Source organism: Bombus pyrosoma, linkage group LG14 (genome assembly GCF_014825855.1).
Source record: "Bombus pyrosoma isolate SC7728 linkage group LG14, ASM1482585v1, whole genome shotgun sequence".
NCBI classification, from domain to species: Eukaryota; Metazoa; Arthropoda; class Insecta; order Hymenoptera; family Apidae; genus Bombus; species Bombus pyrosoma.
The window spans coordinates 2,359-19,926 of NC_057783.1; the positions used below are offsets into that span (position 1 = coordinate 2,359).

The 17,568-nt window shown below is 29.4% G+C and overlaps 6 protein-coding genes across 22 annotated transcripts; 2 read left to right on the forward strand and 4 right to left on the reverse strand.

Annotated features, from left to right (window-relative positions):
* The first annotated feature begins 217 nt into the window (after positions 1–217).
* LOC122574644 (trafficking protein particle complex subunit 6b) lies at positions 218–2,082 on the forward strand. Its single transcript, XM_043742445.1, has 2 exons — positions 218–542; positions 1,174–2,082. The coding sequence occupies exons 1-2, from the start codon at positions 417–419 to the stop codon at positions 1,573–1,575; spliced, it is 528 nt and encodes a 175-aa protein (XP_043598380.1). The 5' UTR covers positions 218–416; the 3' UTR covers positions 1,576–2,082.
* On the reverse strand, positions 1,767–5,155 carry LOC122574643 (cystathionine beta-synthase). 9 transcript variants are annotated; one of them, XM_043742440.1, is made up of 8 exons: positions 4,756–4,891; positions 4,640–4,674; positions 4,416–4,489; positions 3,695–3,804; positions 3,273–3,622; positions 2,918–3,165; positions 2,560–2,830; positions 1,767–2,472 (listed from the first exon to the last, which is right to left on the reverse strand). In XM_043742440.1, the coding sequence occupies exons 4-8, from the start codon at positions 3,696–3,698 to the stop codon at positions 2,035–2,037; spliced, it is 1,311 nt and encodes a 436-aa protein (XP_043598375.1). In that variant the 5' UTR covers positions 3,699–3,804; positions 4,416–4,489; positions 4,640–4,674; positions 4,756–4,891; the 3' UTR covers positions 1,767–2,034. The 9 variants fall into 9 exon arrangements, with proteins under 9 accessions (XP_043598375.1, XP_043598377.1, XP_043598374.1 ...); XM_043742442.1 differs by having other exon boundaries at positions 3,273–3,576; positions 4,345–4,489; XM_043742439.1 differs by having other exon boundaries at positions 4,345–4,489.
* Positions 4,874–11,215, forward strand: LOC122574642 (protein Aster-B). Of its 5 annotated transcripts, none has more exons than XM_043742432.1 (14): positions 4,874–5,012; positions 6,276–6,555; positions 6,643–6,844; positions 7,055–7,335; positions 7,463–7,615; positions 7,763–7,916; positions 8,982–9,140; positions 9,261–9,400; positions 9,564–9,756; positions 9,823–10,053; positions 10,146–10,299; positions 10,396–10,516; positions 10,628–10,798; positions 10,920–11,215. In XM_043742432.1, exons 2-13 carry the CDS (start codon positions 6,286–6,288, stop codon positions 10,760–10,762), a joined length of 2,193 nt encoding a protein of 730 aa, XP_043598367.1. In that variant the 5' UTR covers positions 4,874–5,012; positions 6,276–6,285; the 3' UTR covers positions 10,763–10,798; positions 10,920–11,215. The 5 variants fall into 5 exon arrangements, with proteins under 5 accessions (XP_043598367.1, XP_043598368.1, XP_043598365.1 ...); XM_043742429.1 differs by lacking the exon at positions 4,874–5,012 and adding an exon at positions 5,314–6,099; XM_043742431.1 differs by lacking the exon at positions 4,874–5,012 and adding an exon at positions 5,317–6,099 and having other exon boundaries at positions 9,279–9,400.
* A 116-nt stretch (positions 11,216–11,331) lies between these two features.
* Positions 11,332–14,706, reverse strand: LOC122574876 (ubiquitin-40S ribosomal protein S27a). The gene is made up of 4 exons (XM_043743034.1): positions 14,683–14,706; positions 12,680–12,797; positions 12,103–12,320; positions 11,332–11,528 (listed from the first exon to the last, which is right to left on the reverse strand). The coding sequence occupies exons 2-4, from the start codon at positions 12,780–12,782 to the stop codon at positions 11,379–11,381; spliced, it is 471 nt and encodes a 156-aa protein (XP_043598969.1). The 5' UTR covers positions 12,783–12,797; positions 14,683–14,706; the 3' UTR covers positions 11,332–11,378.
* Positions 12,943–14,801, reverse strand: LOC122574871 (ribosome biogenesis protein NSA2 homolog). Of its 3 annotated transcripts, none has more exons than XM_043743013.1 (2): positions 14,683–14,801; positions 12,943–13,830 (listed from the first exon to the last, which is right to left on the reverse strand). In XM_043743013.1, the coding sequence occupies exon 2, from the start codon at positions 13,791–13,793 to the stop codon at positions 13,014–13,016; it is 780 nt and encodes a 259-aa protein (XP_043598948.1). In that variant the 5' UTR covers positions 13,794–13,830; positions 14,683–14,801; the 3' UTR covers positions 12,943–13,013. The 3 variants fall into 3 exon arrangements, with proteins under 3 accessions (XP_043598948.1, XP_043598947.1, XP_043598946.1); XM_043743012.1 differs by lacking the exon at positions 14,683–14,801 and adding an exon at positions 14,163–14,676; XM_043743011.1 differs by lacking the exon at positions 14,683–14,801 and adding an exon at positions 13,944–14,152.
* A 541-nt stretch (positions 14,802–15,342) lies between these two features.
* LOC122574877 (protein C19orf12 homolog) lies at positions 15,343–17,271 on the reverse strand. 3 transcript variants are annotated; one of them, XM_043743036.1, is made up of 3 exons: positions 17,032–17,271; positions 16,199–16,363; positions 15,343–16,106 (listed from the first exon to the last, which is right to left on the reverse strand). In XM_043743036.1, exons 2-3 carry the CDS (start codon positions 16,356–16,358, stop codon positions 15,850–15,852), a joined length of 417 nt encoding a protein of 138 aa, XP_043598971.1. In that variant the 5' UTR covers positions 16,359–16,363; positions 17,032–17,271; the 3' UTR covers positions 15,343–15,849. The 3 variants fall into 3 exon arrangements, with proteins under 3 accessions (XP_043598971.1, XP_043598972.1, XP_043598970.1); XM_043743037.1 differs by lacking the exon at positions 17,032–17,271 and adding an exon at positions 16,898–16,955; XM_043743035.1 differs by lacking the exon at positions 17,032–17,271 and adding an exon at positions 16,699–16,858.
* Between the last annotated feature and the right edge of the window lie 297 nt (positions 17,272–17,568).

Here is a 17,568-nt window from a genome sequence, read left to right on the forward strand (position 1 = left end):
GCGTTATTCGAATATTCGAAGGGGCGTCTGCTCCTAACATGGACCATCTTTTCGGTATATCAAGCAAATTTATATCAGAAAGGAAATAAACGTAGATACGAGCGGATACACGTTGCAGTCCATTTATTGGTTAAATTTCGCCCATAAGCGTTGGCCATCTCTCTACTTACTCATCTCTGCTTGTAGGGAGTAGGGAACGATTGCATATCGTGTCTATTCAATTCTTAGTCAATGATAAAAGCCAGACAAATAAGGTTAAATGTTCATATTATACTGTGTAATGTATAAATAGTAAACAGATTAGCAGCAGATTGTCTTTATATTTTGTGAACAAAAAATAGTGTACGATCTATTCGTACATTGCATATATTATTTATATATTATAATAATAACACGTGATTTTTTAAAATATCAATATGAGGCCGCAAGTAATTGACACGAAAACTAATTCTCACTCATCCGGAGAAGCTGATGAATGCCTTTTCGAATATTTACACGCTGAGATAGTTAATTATACTCTGAGCAAATCATGTAAAAATAAGGTAATTATGCATACCATAAATTTTACATAATTCAAGAATTTTGCACTACGTGATATTATATAGGTATTTCTCCCTATTTTTCTTTCTTTTTTTTTTTCCTTTCTTTTGTATCCCTTATATCCTTTATTATTTTATATATATATATATTTTTATACTAACATTTTTTGTTTAAATACGGTAAAATAGTTTGAATCTTTCTTAAAACATTATTTTTACAACTATCTTTTAAACTCTTAAATGTTATATTTTATTGCATACTTTAATTTTGTTGACATATTGAAAAATACACATCACTAGTTGAGCAATATACAAGGAAATGTGTCAATCCTATAAATGTACAATTAATACATTTTTTTGTCATTTGTTATGATAATATATTTCTAGATTTTTAAATCCTACAATAAAGCATTCGTCACACGATGAAAGAGGAACTACAAATGTCTTATCATTTTTTGTAATTATCAATTTATAAATATATCAAATTTATGAATTTTAATAGCAAACCATGAAACTCTCATTTTAATATTTAATTTGGTCGGATCAAATCCTGATACTTTGATATTAAAATTTAAATATTATAAAAACATTATAACTTGTACGATAATATCTACATAATATCTAATATGTACAGGAGGGGGAAGAAGAGCTATCTCGACTAGAATGGATGGGATTCAGTGTTGGCTACAGAATCATTGAACGTTTGACGAGGGAATGGAATCGATTTAAAGATGAATTGGATATGATAAAATTTATTTGTACTGATTTTTGGTCTGGTCTTTATCATAAACAAATTGATAATTTAAGAACAAATCACCATGGTGTATATGTATTACAAGACAACTCATTTCGGTTATTGAATAAAGTAGGTACTAATAGTAATAAACAATATCTTCAGGAAAGTCCACGTTTATTGACATTTACTTGTGGACTTTTAAGAGGAAGTTTAGCTAATCTCGGAATTATTAGTACCGTTAATGCGGAAATTTCTACGTTACCAAGTTGTAAATTTCATGTACAAGTTCAAAGAATTTAATGCTCGTAAATAAGATGCAAAATCATGTTCGATGAAAGTTAATACATATTACGAAACAATATCTAACGACTAGGTTTTTCATAAAAATCAGAGAATCAGAATATACGTTTCGTCCAGTTGTAACAACAGGTAGTGCGTTAAAATGTACATTTGATTCATAAGTTTCATAAACCGTATATTTTAATGCAAAATAATTTTTATAAGGATTTATTTATTAAAAGTATATATACATATATATATTTTTTTTTCTACAAATATGTAAAATTAATCATATAATAAGTCACATTTTTTTTAAAATGAGTACCTATATACTTTAAATGCATTGTATATAGCTACAGAGTATAATAAAAGTAAAAATTATGAAAAACATAATTATAATGAAACAGACGAGTAAGATAATCTTAAAAGTGGTTTAACGATTGTATGTTAATGTTTAAGACCTGATACATCGAATGATTATTAGATGTTGTATCCATTATTTTTAGTAATAAAATTCAAAATATGAAATTGGTTTATGACTCCAACAAAAGCATCATCGCGTTTATCATCTAAGATTACCGCGTACGGTTCTTTTTCGAGAATCCGTGATAAATATCCAAGAGATGCTGAATACTTAACTTTAACATATTGTTTAACCATGGTCTTTTCTACAAAGTCTGTATAGTTTACTGCACCAGATATTATGTTTGACAAAATTTTATTCAAACTAATAACACCTTTTATATGTATATCATTATCGCTAATAAGCAGTAGTTGTATATCTGTATTTTTAATCATTTGAATAGCTTCTTGACATGTTACTGTATTTTCCTTCAACAAAGATTGTTTATCAAAAGATAAATTTGAAACTTTCATATTCCACCACCACTTATTTGTTTCAGCTTGACATGTAGCTTGCTGCAATTTATTCAATGATACATCATTTTAATTTCTAATAAAACAGACGTACAGTATCTGTATACATTGAAATTATGTATAATTTACCAAAAATCCTCTAGCTTCCATCCAGTGGTTGGATACAAATTTAGTTAAATAATTTCGTATTCCATCGGGTAAAACAATAACCATACGTTTTCCTTCGGGAATATCTTTAGCTATCTTTAGGGCAGCTACAAGCGCAGAGCCGCTGCTACCACCACATAGTAAACCTTCTTCGCGTATAAGCATTCTAGCAGCATTTAATGATTCGTGATCCTCGGTTTTTACCCACTTATCGATTACGTTACGATCTAACACTGTAGGTACAAAATCATAGCTAAAAACAATTTCATCGATCATCCAAAATGCAAAGAAAAAGACACTTGAAGTATCTTGATATAACGGAAGAGGATGTTATACCCACCCAATTCCTTCTACTTCGTAAAAGCCAACTCCTGAATCTTGTGATCCAGGATCTAAAATACTTCCTTTGGGATCTGCGGCAATGATTTTTATATCTGGTGATAATTCTTTCAATTTTCGCGCAATACCTGAAATAGTACCACCAGTGCCCGCGCCAGCTACTACATAATCTAATTTCCCCTCGCATTGCTTCCAAATTTCAGTTGCAGTTTGATCATAATGAACCAATGGATTTCCAGGATTAGTATACTGAGCGATATAATATAAATGGAAAGTAATAAAGTTGTACGATATTCAATAATATACAAACGTGTGTACACACACACACACATATATATATATATATGCGACATTACCTGATCAAGAATAATACTATTTGGTATCTCTGTTTGTAACTTTTGTGCAACGCTGATGTGAGCTTCTGGACTATCCCAACTTGCTTCTGTTGGGGTTCGAACAATTTCAGCACCAAGTGCACAAAGTGTTGACACCTTCTCATCAGACATTTTTTCTGGCATAACAATAATGCATTTATATCCCCTGACTGCAGCAACCATTGCTAAACCAATTCCAGTATTACCACTTGTAGGTTCGATGATGGTATATCCCGGCTTAAGCAAACCTTTCTCTTCTGCATCCTGCACCATCCTATATGCGATTCTGTCTTTCACAGAACCACCAGGATTAAGAAATTCACATTTTACATCTAAAAGTAAACTAATATTTAATTATATCAAATTTCCAAATTACGCATTGAATAAACAAAATTAATACTAACACATTTCACATTTAATCCCATAAGATTTTGGGATGTTATTTAATTTTATAAGTGGAGTTTGTCCAATAGTAGTCAAAATATCAGCAAGTATCTTGGTACGGTCGCCATTTCTGAAATAAAAATCATATTAATACAACGTAAAAAAAAAAAATCAACATTGAAATTTAAAAAAAAAAAAAAAGAAAGCTTCATATAAAATATAAACACTCACATAACAAAATAAATAAGCATAATATACAAATATTAAGAATAACGGTATTCTATTTGATTTTGAAAATCTTCCAAGCATTTCTTGCTTTTAAAGAATAGGCTAAGTATAATAAGAAAGACAGAAAGAATTATTTATTTGAATTTTCGAACCAAAACTTTTACAGTTGTCTTTTAGATCTTTGAAATAGATATTTTCTGCTATCTCAAATGATTATAATATGTTATTGAATTATGAAATTTAACTTTCTATAACTAAAATTTCATTAAAAGAACAAATTATTATAATAAATTGTAGTCTTCTTGCTCTAATTTTTAAGTACTTATTATTCCAATTTTGAAGGTAATAATCTTATAATCATGGATCATTCGATGCTAGTCTAACAATATAGTATAACAAGATGGACAAATATATATGAACAAAATTTAAAGAATATACGTACACACAGATGTGTTCAACTTTTAAGTCGCGTAACTACGTAGTTGTAAGAAGTTAAATAGAAAACATACATACGGATGTGTGTTTCTTCTATTATACAATGTTATCTACAGCAAGAATTGTGAAATTTATTCACAGAAAAATATAACCTACATTAATAGAAAAAATAAAATGAGACTGTTATATAATTATGTAATTATTATATGTATAATGGACTTAATCAACGATATGGTTGTAGATTGTAATATTTATGTTATAATTACATCTTTATTATACCGCAAGATATTATTCGATCATACCTTCTATCTTTTCACTGAGTATGACGATGACGTATCTATGACAATAATTTCAGTTACACTAGATTAATCCTCCTAATCTTTTTCTTTTTTGGTTAATACTTTTGTTATAAACTTACTTCATTCTACATGTATGTGGTGAATTTGTTGCGTTTAACTCCCATGTGCAGCTACTAGATCGATTAGGCTTCTTAAATTCCATGATCAGGATTCAAATTACACTCTAGTTTCTTGTATAAAAAAATAAAAACAATCTTCAAACTCGATACAACCAAACGATTTAAATATTATATGTACAAGATGTTTTAACTAATATGTCTCAGGATTAATAAAAACGATGATGCTTGCGATGAACGCTACATACATGTGCTTTATGGTAAGCGTGATGTGGCTATCTAAGTGTTGCAACAACTGCTTGTTTAACATTATTGGATATCTTTTTGTAATCATGATTTTTTATTTCGTTTTTTACTAATAACGTACTCGCTATTACAAGTGAAATGCAATTTCTAAAGTATAAAAATAAGATATATATATCTTATTATATGTATATATACATACATACATACATGCATACATACATCCATACATATAAACTTGCGTATATATACCTATACGTAATCAATTAATGAATTTGCAGTATTCATGAAAACTATTATGCAAATGTCACAATAAGGACATTACGCTAAAATTTAAGCACTAATATATTTGACCATTTCTCGATAATTGATGATTACATATCATACATAAGGCTTTTGCAAAGAATGTTGTTTCCACGCGTAACTACTAACTGTGTTATTTAATATATACATTGATCAAATAAAAAAAGATACAACTACATTCACGAGATTTATCCAGCTTTTATTTTACGTAATTGATACATTTTATTTTATGTTACTAAACGATTATTGACTAAACTATGTTATAATATTACGTTCATGCTAATTTTTTGAAAATTTTGATTCGTATCGGACCGGAAAAGAGAATATGCCATTTCAATATGGTGGATCGTTTTTGAAGTACTCATTGTCGGTACTTTTTGTTTCTTTTTAAACATTGATATACATTGATACAAATTTTGTTAAGGAAGTACGAACTTGATAATTAAACAGAAGGTTAATAGGTATTATAAGTCTACATGAATGACAACGATTGATGCGTGTTCGGTAACGGTTCACGTTTTTAGTTGAAATGGATTGTCGTTACCGCAACGATTATACAGTTCGTAAAAAGTCACACGTATGTTCTGCTTTTAAAATGTATTAACAGTAAAAAAAATAGTGCATTACATTATCGTTACCTATTGTATTGTAATGCCATCGTTCGGTAGAAATTGTTGTATTCTATTCTAAAATTGTGACAAGTTCATAGCATTCATCAAACAAAACATACGAGTACACTGTATAATTACATATTATGCACTTTGAAGTGGAATCTGTTCAAAAATATCCAACCACAAACATGTATGTAATTTTACAAAGAATTTTACAATGATATTCTTATTTCACATTATTTTGTATTTTTTTTTCTTTTTTTTTTTTTTTTTTTTGCTGTTTAATCATTTCTTTTGCGTACATATTTTAAAATAGCTGTTTTAATATATTTTTATTTTTAATGATTTGCAACTTTAATTTGATAGGAATAAGTCAATGGAGGACTTGTTAATATATAATCGTGAAGTTATGACCGAGTTGGAAAATCAGAATCCAACAGCAACAAACATAGGCAATGGTATATCAGATAATGTACAAGAGAGTGGCGCAAGCGGAGAAAAGAAAGATAGTCCAGTTTCAAGTCCAAATTTATCTCCACGCCCTAGTCCAAAAGTGCGTAATAAACGAGATCACTCCAAAACAAGTCATGATTCAAGTACCAAGGAATCTAATAGTGTCAACAAATTGGATGATCATCAAGTACATGTAAGATTCTAGCATTAGAACATCTTTTGTTATAAAATTTCCTTTGTCACAAATTAATGCATAATTCATTTTAAAAACATGATATAGCAACAACAAGATATAGCAAACAAATCGTCAGATTCTTCTCAGGCTGTAAAAAGTTCACACGAGGGTAAAAAGGAAACACGGAGTAGTGAACGAAATAAAAAAAAATCTTGGTATCACGTTTTATATCCAACTTACAAATCTAGATCTGATGATTTTAGGCGTATATTTAAAGATGTACCAGACGATGAAAGATTAGTTGTCGGTAAGTAATTAATTATCATGTAAGATTTTTTGATAATAAAATATCAGTACACGGTGCTGTCAATAATGATACTTCATTTTTCTTAGTGCTTCTGTTGTAAACTTACTCCAAATTTTAAATCATTTTTATCACTATTATAATAATATTAGTATATTAATCATATCAGATTGCAAATATATTTAAACATAACAGAAAATATATAATTTCTAGATTATTCGTGTGCACTACAACGTGAAATATTAGTTCATGGGAGACTCTATGTATCTCAAAATTACGTATGCTTTTATGCAAATATTTTTAGTTGGGAAACTCTAGTATGTTTACGCTGGAAGGATGTTACATCTATCACCAAAGAAAAAACTGCACTTGTGATACCTAATGCAATTTTAATATGCACTGCCACTGACAAGTTTTTCTTGACATCTTTCGGTGCAAGAGATAAAACATATGTAATGTTATTTCGTGTATGGCAAAATGCTCTTATTGGTGAGGTATGAAAATTGTGTGACATCGGAACATATTACAAATATTTATTCGTATTAATTTTATATAAAATGATATGAAACTTTCAATGTAATTAGACGTCGAAGTGTCTAAATAAGAAATTAATTGTTTAAGCCAATGAATGCACCTGAAATGTGGCAACTTGTACATTCTTGTTATGGAGATGAATTGGGTTTAACATCGGATGATGAGGATTATGTTCCGCCGTTACCAGCACCTGATGAAGAGAAGTTATCAACAAGATTATCCGTAGAATCATTTTCCGAGGTAATTTATATATTAACATATCAAAAATTAATGCATGATTGGTGCTAGAGCGTATTATCAGTCAGCGTGTGCTATTTTTGTTTTTCCAATATCATGTATTAATTTTAATTTAATTTTGCTTATAAAATGATGTGTTTTATATCAAAGGTAGAAAGTGGTAATACGGAACATGCAATAACTCGAGTGCCAGATACAATCTCTGAAACAAAAGCAGAAGTTCATCATTTGCCTCGACCAGATCCTATTATCGATGCAACAGACCTAAGTGATACAACAGAAAGTGAAGCAGAAAAGCATGCATGTAAGTTTTTGAGTTAGTGATGTCCTTTTGCTAAATCTCTTTTTGAAACTCCTCCGCTACAAAAGACATTAACATTAGGAATGTATGTTACTTACCTTACAAATGTGAAGAATATAATATTAAGATAGATCTCAAAACATGTCCCAAAGATATAAATATTTTTTTTGCCATATAAAGATACAATTTTTATATCTACTTAAAAGAATGAATGATAATATTTGTAATCGCGTGAATTAGTTCAGCATTGAGATGATAATGTCCACTGTACATTTGTCGTTTATTCTACTTATTCTTAGCATCAGCATCAATTTTCGCGCGATATGTGGGTTGTTACTATTACAGAGTTTCTTATTAAACCAATCTTTTTTCTACCTACGCTCCATAGTATAGTAATTATACGCAGCCTTTAAAAATAAAACTGCTTAGTTATTCTTTCAACATTTCATTGAAGATAGTCGCTTGGTGACATGTGATTCGTATCTAACAGATATTATTCAAGAGGTTTCAAATAATATTCACATGGATAAGCAAGAAAGAATTAATTGTATGGTTTGTACATTTTACTGATACCAATATCATGGACTTTTATTCACTATCATTTTTATTTATTATACTACTGTTTCTTATACCATTTGATGAATTTTTAAAACGTTTATGCCAGATACACTGTAAAAAAAAGTTATTTCCAATAATTTTTATACCAAATTATTTTTATGATACTCTGTTATGGATCAATTCATGTTTATATGATCCCCCTTTATATCCTTAAAATACAAAAACACGTGATTTTTTTTAAGATGGTTAAAATATTCTTTGAAAGTTTGTAAGTTAGATTATTTTTAAATACATTGCAAAAAAAATCCAAAAATATCTTTTGATATTTTGATATCGATTATCCTTTGATCTCAATGACACAATATCATTTAAAATTAGAGGAATATAATTGTCAACTAGTTGCATTTTGCTTCAACTTTTGAAGCTATATTTCTATCTATGTTCCATTAATAACGATTAAATTATTCTTCGTACTGTTATATAAATGTTTTAATCATTATATGATTTCAGTAAAATTAGGCGTTCGAGGCAGTGTAGTGTGTACCTCGCCACATGAAGGCCGTCAAATAAGCAAGGCTACATTCCCTATTCATATTGATCAATTATTTACCTTGCTATTTACAAACTCAAAATTTTTCTTAGATTTTCAAACTGCTCGTAAAACTACTGGTGAGATATACAAATTCACATATCTAGTGTCATAAGAAGTCTATAAAAATGATAAAATTAATATAGAAATATTTTTATGAATTACCTATTATTAACATGTTTATGGCATTGTCTTATCAGACATATTCATCCATTTAGATTTAGTACAATCAGAGTGGACTCAAAACGAGCAAACTGGTCAGAAAGTTAGAAATCTATCGTTTACAATAGCACTGTCTCAAGCTATTGGACCAAGAACCTCTCATATTTCAGAAACCCAGGTTGTTATTTTCATAAAACTATTATCAATTAAATATATATATATATATATATATATATATATATTTAATTACAGAGTGCTTTTATATTTACTAATACCCTATTAAAGTAATTCTCTCAAATTCGTTTATATATAATAACGATGACTTATAATGGAATTTTTAGATAATGTTACCATGTAGCAGACCTGGTCATTTATACAGTATCGATGTAGAAAGCGTAAATGCTGGAATCCCATATGCAGATTCATTTTCTGTATTACTCCATTATTGCATTACGAGCGCTTCTGAGAATGAAACAAGTATCGCAATTTATGCTCAAATAAAGTACAAAAAGAATGTATGGGGTTTTGTAAAAAGTAAGAACTTGTGACATGTGTTCTTCTTATTTATATGTGATAATTATACATTTTGAACAATAACAGGCGTTATTGAGAAAAATTGTTGGGCTGGAATAGATGAATATTTTACGAGCTTGATAAAAGCACTAACGGTAGAATGTGAAGAAACTACTGGAAGCGGAGGAGTGAAAAGGAAAGCAAGAAGACGACGTCGTGCTACCGGTCCTGGTATTTCTTTACAAACTCATTCTTCAGATCATACGTCTTCCGCTCTACAAAACTCTTTAAACATGCCACATATTAATGATAACACTGGTATGAAATCAATGGTACAATAAGATATTAAAATACAGTATATAAGAATAGAAATTCATAAAACTCAATACATGCAAACTTTTCATTTGCAGTTTCTGCTACTCGAGGTGACTCAAATATGATAATCAGTTCAATGCTATTGATTGCTGTCTTATGTTTGATGGTAATTAATGGTTTATTGTATTATAAATTATGGGGCTTAGAAGAAGCAGCAGCCTATACTATTATGGACTTACATGTATTAAAGTACGTATTAGTACATTAAATGTTTAATGATAAATTACTATAAAATTGATATAAAATTGATGTTTATATTAGTATTTCTAATTTTTCAACATGTAGAAATACACCAAAAACCGAAGAAGATTGGATTCACTTATTGCAACAGCAAGAAAGTTTGCATAATATAGAAATGAGAAAATGGCAAAGAGTATTACATACTGCTGCACAATTACTTAGACAAGTAAAATTTCTATTCCATTATAGATTATATACGTAATATATATATATTCTATTTGTATAGAATTACAATAGTAGATTATAACCGATTAAAGTTATCTTCTTAATTTTGAAGACAGAGGAATCGTTAACAGAATTACAAATGAGTATTCACCCAACTGCGACGGAAAAAATGTTCTCTGTGTTAAAACCGAGCTTGAAAAGCTTTAATTCGCGTACAACAGAACAGCGAAGTCACTCAGAAATGTAAAAAAGAATTATGTAAAAATATTCCGATAAAAGTAACGTGAGTATTATAATGCGATAAGTCATTAAAAGTCATGATTCTAGTAAACTTTAATTAAGTATACTTAATAAGAATAATATAACACTAATTATTGTTGTACTTGCATATAACTTATAATTAGGTACACAAGTGCGCTCTGTGATGGTGATGATGATGATTGTTGATAACGCCAAATGCACAACAATACACACGCAAACTGTTTATGATCAATAGGAAATGCAATTTAAATTTGTTCGTTTTTATTACTTTTAATGTTTCTAGTATGTTATATATGTACGTAAATTTTTTCCATGTAGAATACTAAATTAAACTAAGTTACATTTTTAATATATGAATTTATATTTATATGTTTGTTTGTGTGAATGAAAGTTGTATATTAGCACAATGTAAAGAAAGAATAAATAATTTTTAGAGCATTATAGTCTTAAGAAATTTTTTACTTTTCTATAACATTATCAATATGATAATACCTAACGCAGTATATGGGTGGGAGGGGGGGGGGGGTATACACGAAATAACATAAGACATTGAAATTACTTCACGAAATTTCTTTAATTAAGTGTAGTCATATATTTTGAATTTACTTATCTTCCGGCTTGTTAAATACAAGAGTATAACCGCATTTTCCACAATAATGACGGTCTTCCATTGCAGCCATAAAAACACCTGCTCCACATTGTTCCATGGGACATTCTCTTCTCAAACGATGAATTTTTCCATTTTCATCCACCTATTTAACAATATATTTAAAGAATTTGAGCAATAAAACTTTGCGACTGATGATAAATAATAAACATAATTTCTTCGTTTAAAACTTGTTTAAATTTTATTTAAAGAACTGTATTTTGCAATTACTGTATTGTTTTGAAATCTACACAACCCGATTCAAAATACATATAAAGTTATAAACGCGCGCAAGTTTTTTATGAGCAATCATACATTCAACGAGAGCAAATGCAACTAGTCATCCAATCATTTATGATGCAATTAAATTGCAATATATACAGGGTGTTTCGCGTAATTAATTCTCGACTATCAAGAATGAATTCAACATGACCTCCTATACGATAGGGTTCAGTGTCTTAAAAGTGCCGAGACAAAGGGAACATTTTAGAAGGTTTGTAATTCTAGAGAATTGTTATATTCAATTAGCAGGTCGTTGGATTAACTTTAACTTAATGATTTTCACCATATAATATATATATATATTATAAATATTATATATATATATATATATTATTCCAAGTTAATTATACATTATTTAGCTATGTATTAAATTAAAGCTAAAAGAGTTATTAAAATACCTTATAAAATTTGAGTACAGCAAGCTTGACCTTCTTCTTCTTATGCTTGATTTTCTTTGGGGTTGAATAATTCTTCTTCTTGCGCTTTTTAGCTCCACCTCTTAAACGTAGCACTAAGTGTAATGTAGATTCCTTCTGAATATTATAATCTGATAAAGTTCTACCATCCTCTAATTGTTTTCCAGCAAAGATTAATCTTTGTTGATCTGGTGGAATTCCTAAAATTTAAACACAGATTTGTTTAAAAAATTATTTAAGAAATATTTAATGCTTTGAGGACTGTAACGCTCTGAGAAGTATATAGCCTGAATTCCCGCGTATATTTGGAGTGATTGAAAAGATTCAAAACGACCAATATTATATTTAATATATTAATATATTGATATAGTATTACTCAAGCATTTAATGTAAACACATTTATAACATTTTGTTTATAGCATCCATTGCTTTTTTTTTTATACTGTTTTATTTAACAGTAGTTAACATTTTTATAGCATACCGCGTGAAATATGTAACACGCGAATTCGTGTCTCCAGTCCTCAAAGTGTTAAAATATGTGTTTAATATAGATTGTTACCTTCTTTATCCTGAATTTTTGCTTTAACATTTTCGATAGTATCTGATGCCTCGACCTCAAGAGTGATGGTCTTGCCTGTTAGAGTCTTCACAAATATCTGCATGGTAAACGTTTATAACTGCAAAACATACAAAAAATTTACGTTTTTTTTTTTTCTTTGTAGTTTCGAGTTATGCTTTCAAGATAAAGACCTATTTATATCATCTGTGGAATTTCATTAAAAGTTATTCGGGAAAATATTTAAAAAACATAATAACAAACAATTTACATTTAAACAATTTTTATTACAGACATATTATCAGCATACATAATGCAGTAATACAACAAAAGGAATTTATACAAGTAATACAGCATTGATGCAGCCATCGTTTTCAGGATTATTTGTAACTTGAGCATATTTTCCCCATACTACTTTTCCAGATTGAGTTACAAGACCTAATTCTGAAATATTCACTTCAATAATTGTTCCTTTAGTAATAACACCTAAGCTTGTGTACATTGGTGAACTTGGATTCTTTTTAACTCCAATAATAGGCAAACAAAATGTGGCTTTTAGTTCAGGATGAGTTACATGGGCCTTTTTGAAACGGAGTGCCATTGGTCTAATAAATCTTTCAAATTTTGGTGGTTTCCTAGTAAAGTTCTCACCAACAAATGTCACTTTTGTTACCATTCTTTTCCAAGATTTGCGTTTAGACTTTCCACTTCTCATTACTTTGAAGACTTCAGATTCTGACTGTGTTTTAACTTTAGGTATTGGTACATCCCATTTCCCAACTTTTTCTTTACGTTTCTGTTTTATCATATTTGACAATACTTTCGCATCTTTTTTAATGTCACGATCCAATAAATATACAGGTAGTGCTCCTTCTGGTACATTTGAAGATTTTTCTTTCACTTTCTTTACCATATGAGATTTAATCTTCTTTTTCATTTGGATCTTTTCATTTCTCCGTTCTTTATTGAAAATCTTTGCTTTTATACCACGTAAAGTACGAGCGCGTTCCGCACGTTTATGAGGCTCACGGGCCTCCCTTTTTCTTTTCCTTTCCTCATAATCTAAACGTCGTCCATATAGTTTACGATGCCTCTCGATATACTCGTTCTGTGGCATGTTGGATCTTCTTCTTTTCTTTATAAATTTCTCTTATCTACAAAATAACTCTTTTTCTGTACAAAAGTTTTTGGGGAAAGCTAAGACTGTACAAGCCAAAAAGGTTTAAAATCCAAAAAAAATATTATACATATCGTCCCAAAAACTTACCTTACAAACATCGCATAATTTATATTTTGACAATAATCTACTTCTAAAATACTTTTTTATAATGATTAGAAAAAAACGTATTACTCATCATTAATGTAATTAATGTTTTCCCAATAATATATGATAACCTTCTTTATTCAATTACAGATTTAATAACTCATCTTCCCCCTCTGTTTATTGCAAATTATGTGTGATATATTGGAAATATTTATTATATACCTATCTCCTATATTTTCTTGTTTTCCAGTAATTTGTATACACCGTATCCCGATTGTTATTCAATAACACTATATTTTCATTATCCTCGATATCCAATAGTTTAATATAAAGGAACGTAGATATCAAAAAGATAATAAGCAATAACAGAGATGGGTCTATAGCATCCGCACTTCACGCTTTTGTTCGATATAACGTCACTATACATTTGAAACATTCATGATACTTTAAAAAGTCCTTAATTCTTAAATAATTTACTTCACAGAATTATATATGATGTTTGTAGCAGCTACAAAATTGTGTTCACGCGATTTCCTTGGAAAACGCACAACCACGTTTATTATAACGTGCCATGTGTACAACTTCTTTCATGTTATAAATATTGAAATATTACTATTAACGGTATTATAACAACTTTAAACATTTTAAGAAATTTTAACAGAACATCAAATATAATCAGTTAAACAGATGCTGGAATAATTGCAATTTATTAATAATTTTAAACATTTCTAATTTAACGTACCTTCGTCTACTCCATACACGTATAAAAAGGAATTGAAAGACGAGACAATCTAACGTTGAAAAAGAAACAGCGTCATCTGGTGTTATGTTACTTAAGTATCTCACATAAAAAATAATTAATATACTGATATTTATTAATTAATGCAGTATTTATATTATTATAATGGTTATAGTAATTAAATTACACAATTATAATGATATATATTGCCAAAGAAAGAAAAGTTAGTTTATACGCAAATGGATACTTGGAACCCAATTTAATGGTAACTTTTTGTCACGAAACCTAACTATGATCTGACATCAACATGTAACATTAACAATTTTTTACGTATTAATACATTTAAGATGTAAAAAGAAAAACGTAAAAGTTTACAAATGATAAACAGAAATGATCTATTCCCAAGAAATATTGTTATTGCAAAGACATAAAACACAGCATCTATTATACATATACTTAACGGGCATGCGCGGAACGCGAAAAACGAGCGCGAAATTTGAAACTGGATACCATTCGTATTTTTGAGTATGGAAAATTTTAAGATTTAAGAAAACACAGATAAATTTACACAATTTAAACTACTTAAAGACGTACATATATTTTTCTTTTCGCACTGTACTTTATTGCTGTTGGGGTTGGTTGACAGAGGAACGAGTGGATGAATTTGTAATAGAAAGATATATTGAAATAAATAAAGGTATAAGTATAAGTATAATGTATAAGTTTATGCTGATCCGGATCCTCACTCTCTTAGTGTTACAATACAATAGAATAGGGAGCACGTTCATACATATATATATATATATATACAGCAAAAGAACATTACCAAAAAAGTTAACCTTGTATCTCTAGCTAAAGACTACAAGGAACATAAATAGGAATCTATTTATTAGTTCCTTCGTTCTTAGACCTTGTAACCCGAAATACAATTTATATTCAAGGGTACAATAATATGGATCTCTCCTTATTTAGATTATTTTTGTTTCACTAAATTCTATTTTCTGTGTACCAGCGGTCTCCAAGTCGCGAATATACATAAATAAAGACGTAAAGTTTTTCTTGAAGTAATTATTTCAATAATTACAAATATTCATTCTTGTCAAAAATAATTATAGATTTTATATTGGTCAATAAATTTTATACAGGACGATCTCTCTTTCCAATCCACGATCAGTTTGCTATCGAATAATGCATATCATCGGTTAAAAATTTTACTATTATAGGTATTATCCCTAATGCCAATTCTTCCTTACTAAAACATAAGAGATCTCTAAGAGTCCAAATATGTTTTAAATTAAGGAACTTAACTATTAATAGTGCTAGTTTTTCTCTTTGTACTGGAGTAGTTTCGTACAAAATGATATGTGGAGCAGATTTAAATTCATTACATCCAACAGCTGCTGATATAATACTACTAGCTACGCCACCTAAAAATAGAAATTTATTTTCATATTGAATAACTTTTATACACAATCCAAACAATAAATAATTAAAAAGTAGATTATAATTAAATAACTACCCAGTGCAAGTCCGAGTGGTCCAGCAATTATACCACCAAGAAATGTCGATCCACCGACTATCGCTGCATATTTTGCACAGGAGTTTACGGTAACCTTTATATTTTTTACAGCTGGGTACTGTAAAACTTCTCTTAATAATTCGTCTGTTGGAAAATCCATTGTAACTAAATTGAACAGAAACAAAAAGTTAAATAAATTTTAACGACTGTTTAAGGCGCTTTATGATCAAACTCTGTGTTGAAACGTTCGATCCTGCAACTTTGCAGCTTGCAAAGCGGTGAATCCCATTTATAATTATAGAGATACAAGGATACAGTGTGTTAGTCATGAATACATGAGTCATATGTTACTATAGAGTATGATGATGTCTCTATGGGTCCCTATAAATGGATACGATATGAGAATATAGATAGAACGTTGCGTGGAGGCTCCTTCTATCCTCGCCTGATCAGACATGCACACCGATGCCGTTCGTTGATCGTTGAGTGTCATTACTCACGTATAATCTGTCCAACAAGACGACGCAGCAAATGTAAAGGGAATTTCATTGACTACCCAACTAGTGATACTCAAGTTTCGATCATTGGACAGACACTATACATATTTACTGTACGAATATGCGCATGCATTATTAGCGTTTATCCAGCCTTCTATTTCTATTCTTATATTACCCTTTCACCTCGCTCACGTATACTCACTCTATCTTCGTATCTCTATATTCTCATAGTTGTCATCGTAATGCATAATACTGTCCAGCTGGACAAATTGTAAAGTACAAATTTAAAAAAAAAAAAGAAAATAGAAGAAAAAGAAAAAAATGAATAATACCTACCTAGTGATATAATATCTGCTGTTGCCCAACCCTTGGCTCTGCTTTCCCTAACTCAAAACTTAATAAGTAAAAAACTTCTTAATTTTAGCAACTTTTGGCAATATTCACTTTTACAATGTGTAATTTTATGAGGACTTAATTAGCAAATGTTGCGAGATTGAGATACATCTGTATATTTTTTATGGACATAAGAATACATATGTATACATATTGATATTTTTCTATACATTATTTATCTCGTGTAGTTACATACGACCGACAACCAAACTAGCGCATGCACTGCCACAGACGCAATACTATAGGCAGAATTCACTATAGTGATACCAAATCTTTATTTGAGAAATCCCCTAATTATATGCAACTGTTTGTAAAATGTTAAAACATTAAGCACTTTGTGATAAGCGCTGTGTAAAATCTTATGTTTAAGATAGAAGAGATTAGAAAAATCATGATTGCCTTTCCCGAATTATCAAAATGATTGAGACACATTTGCCGATTTGTAATTTTTTCGTTTTGATAATATTCTGCTACTTATAT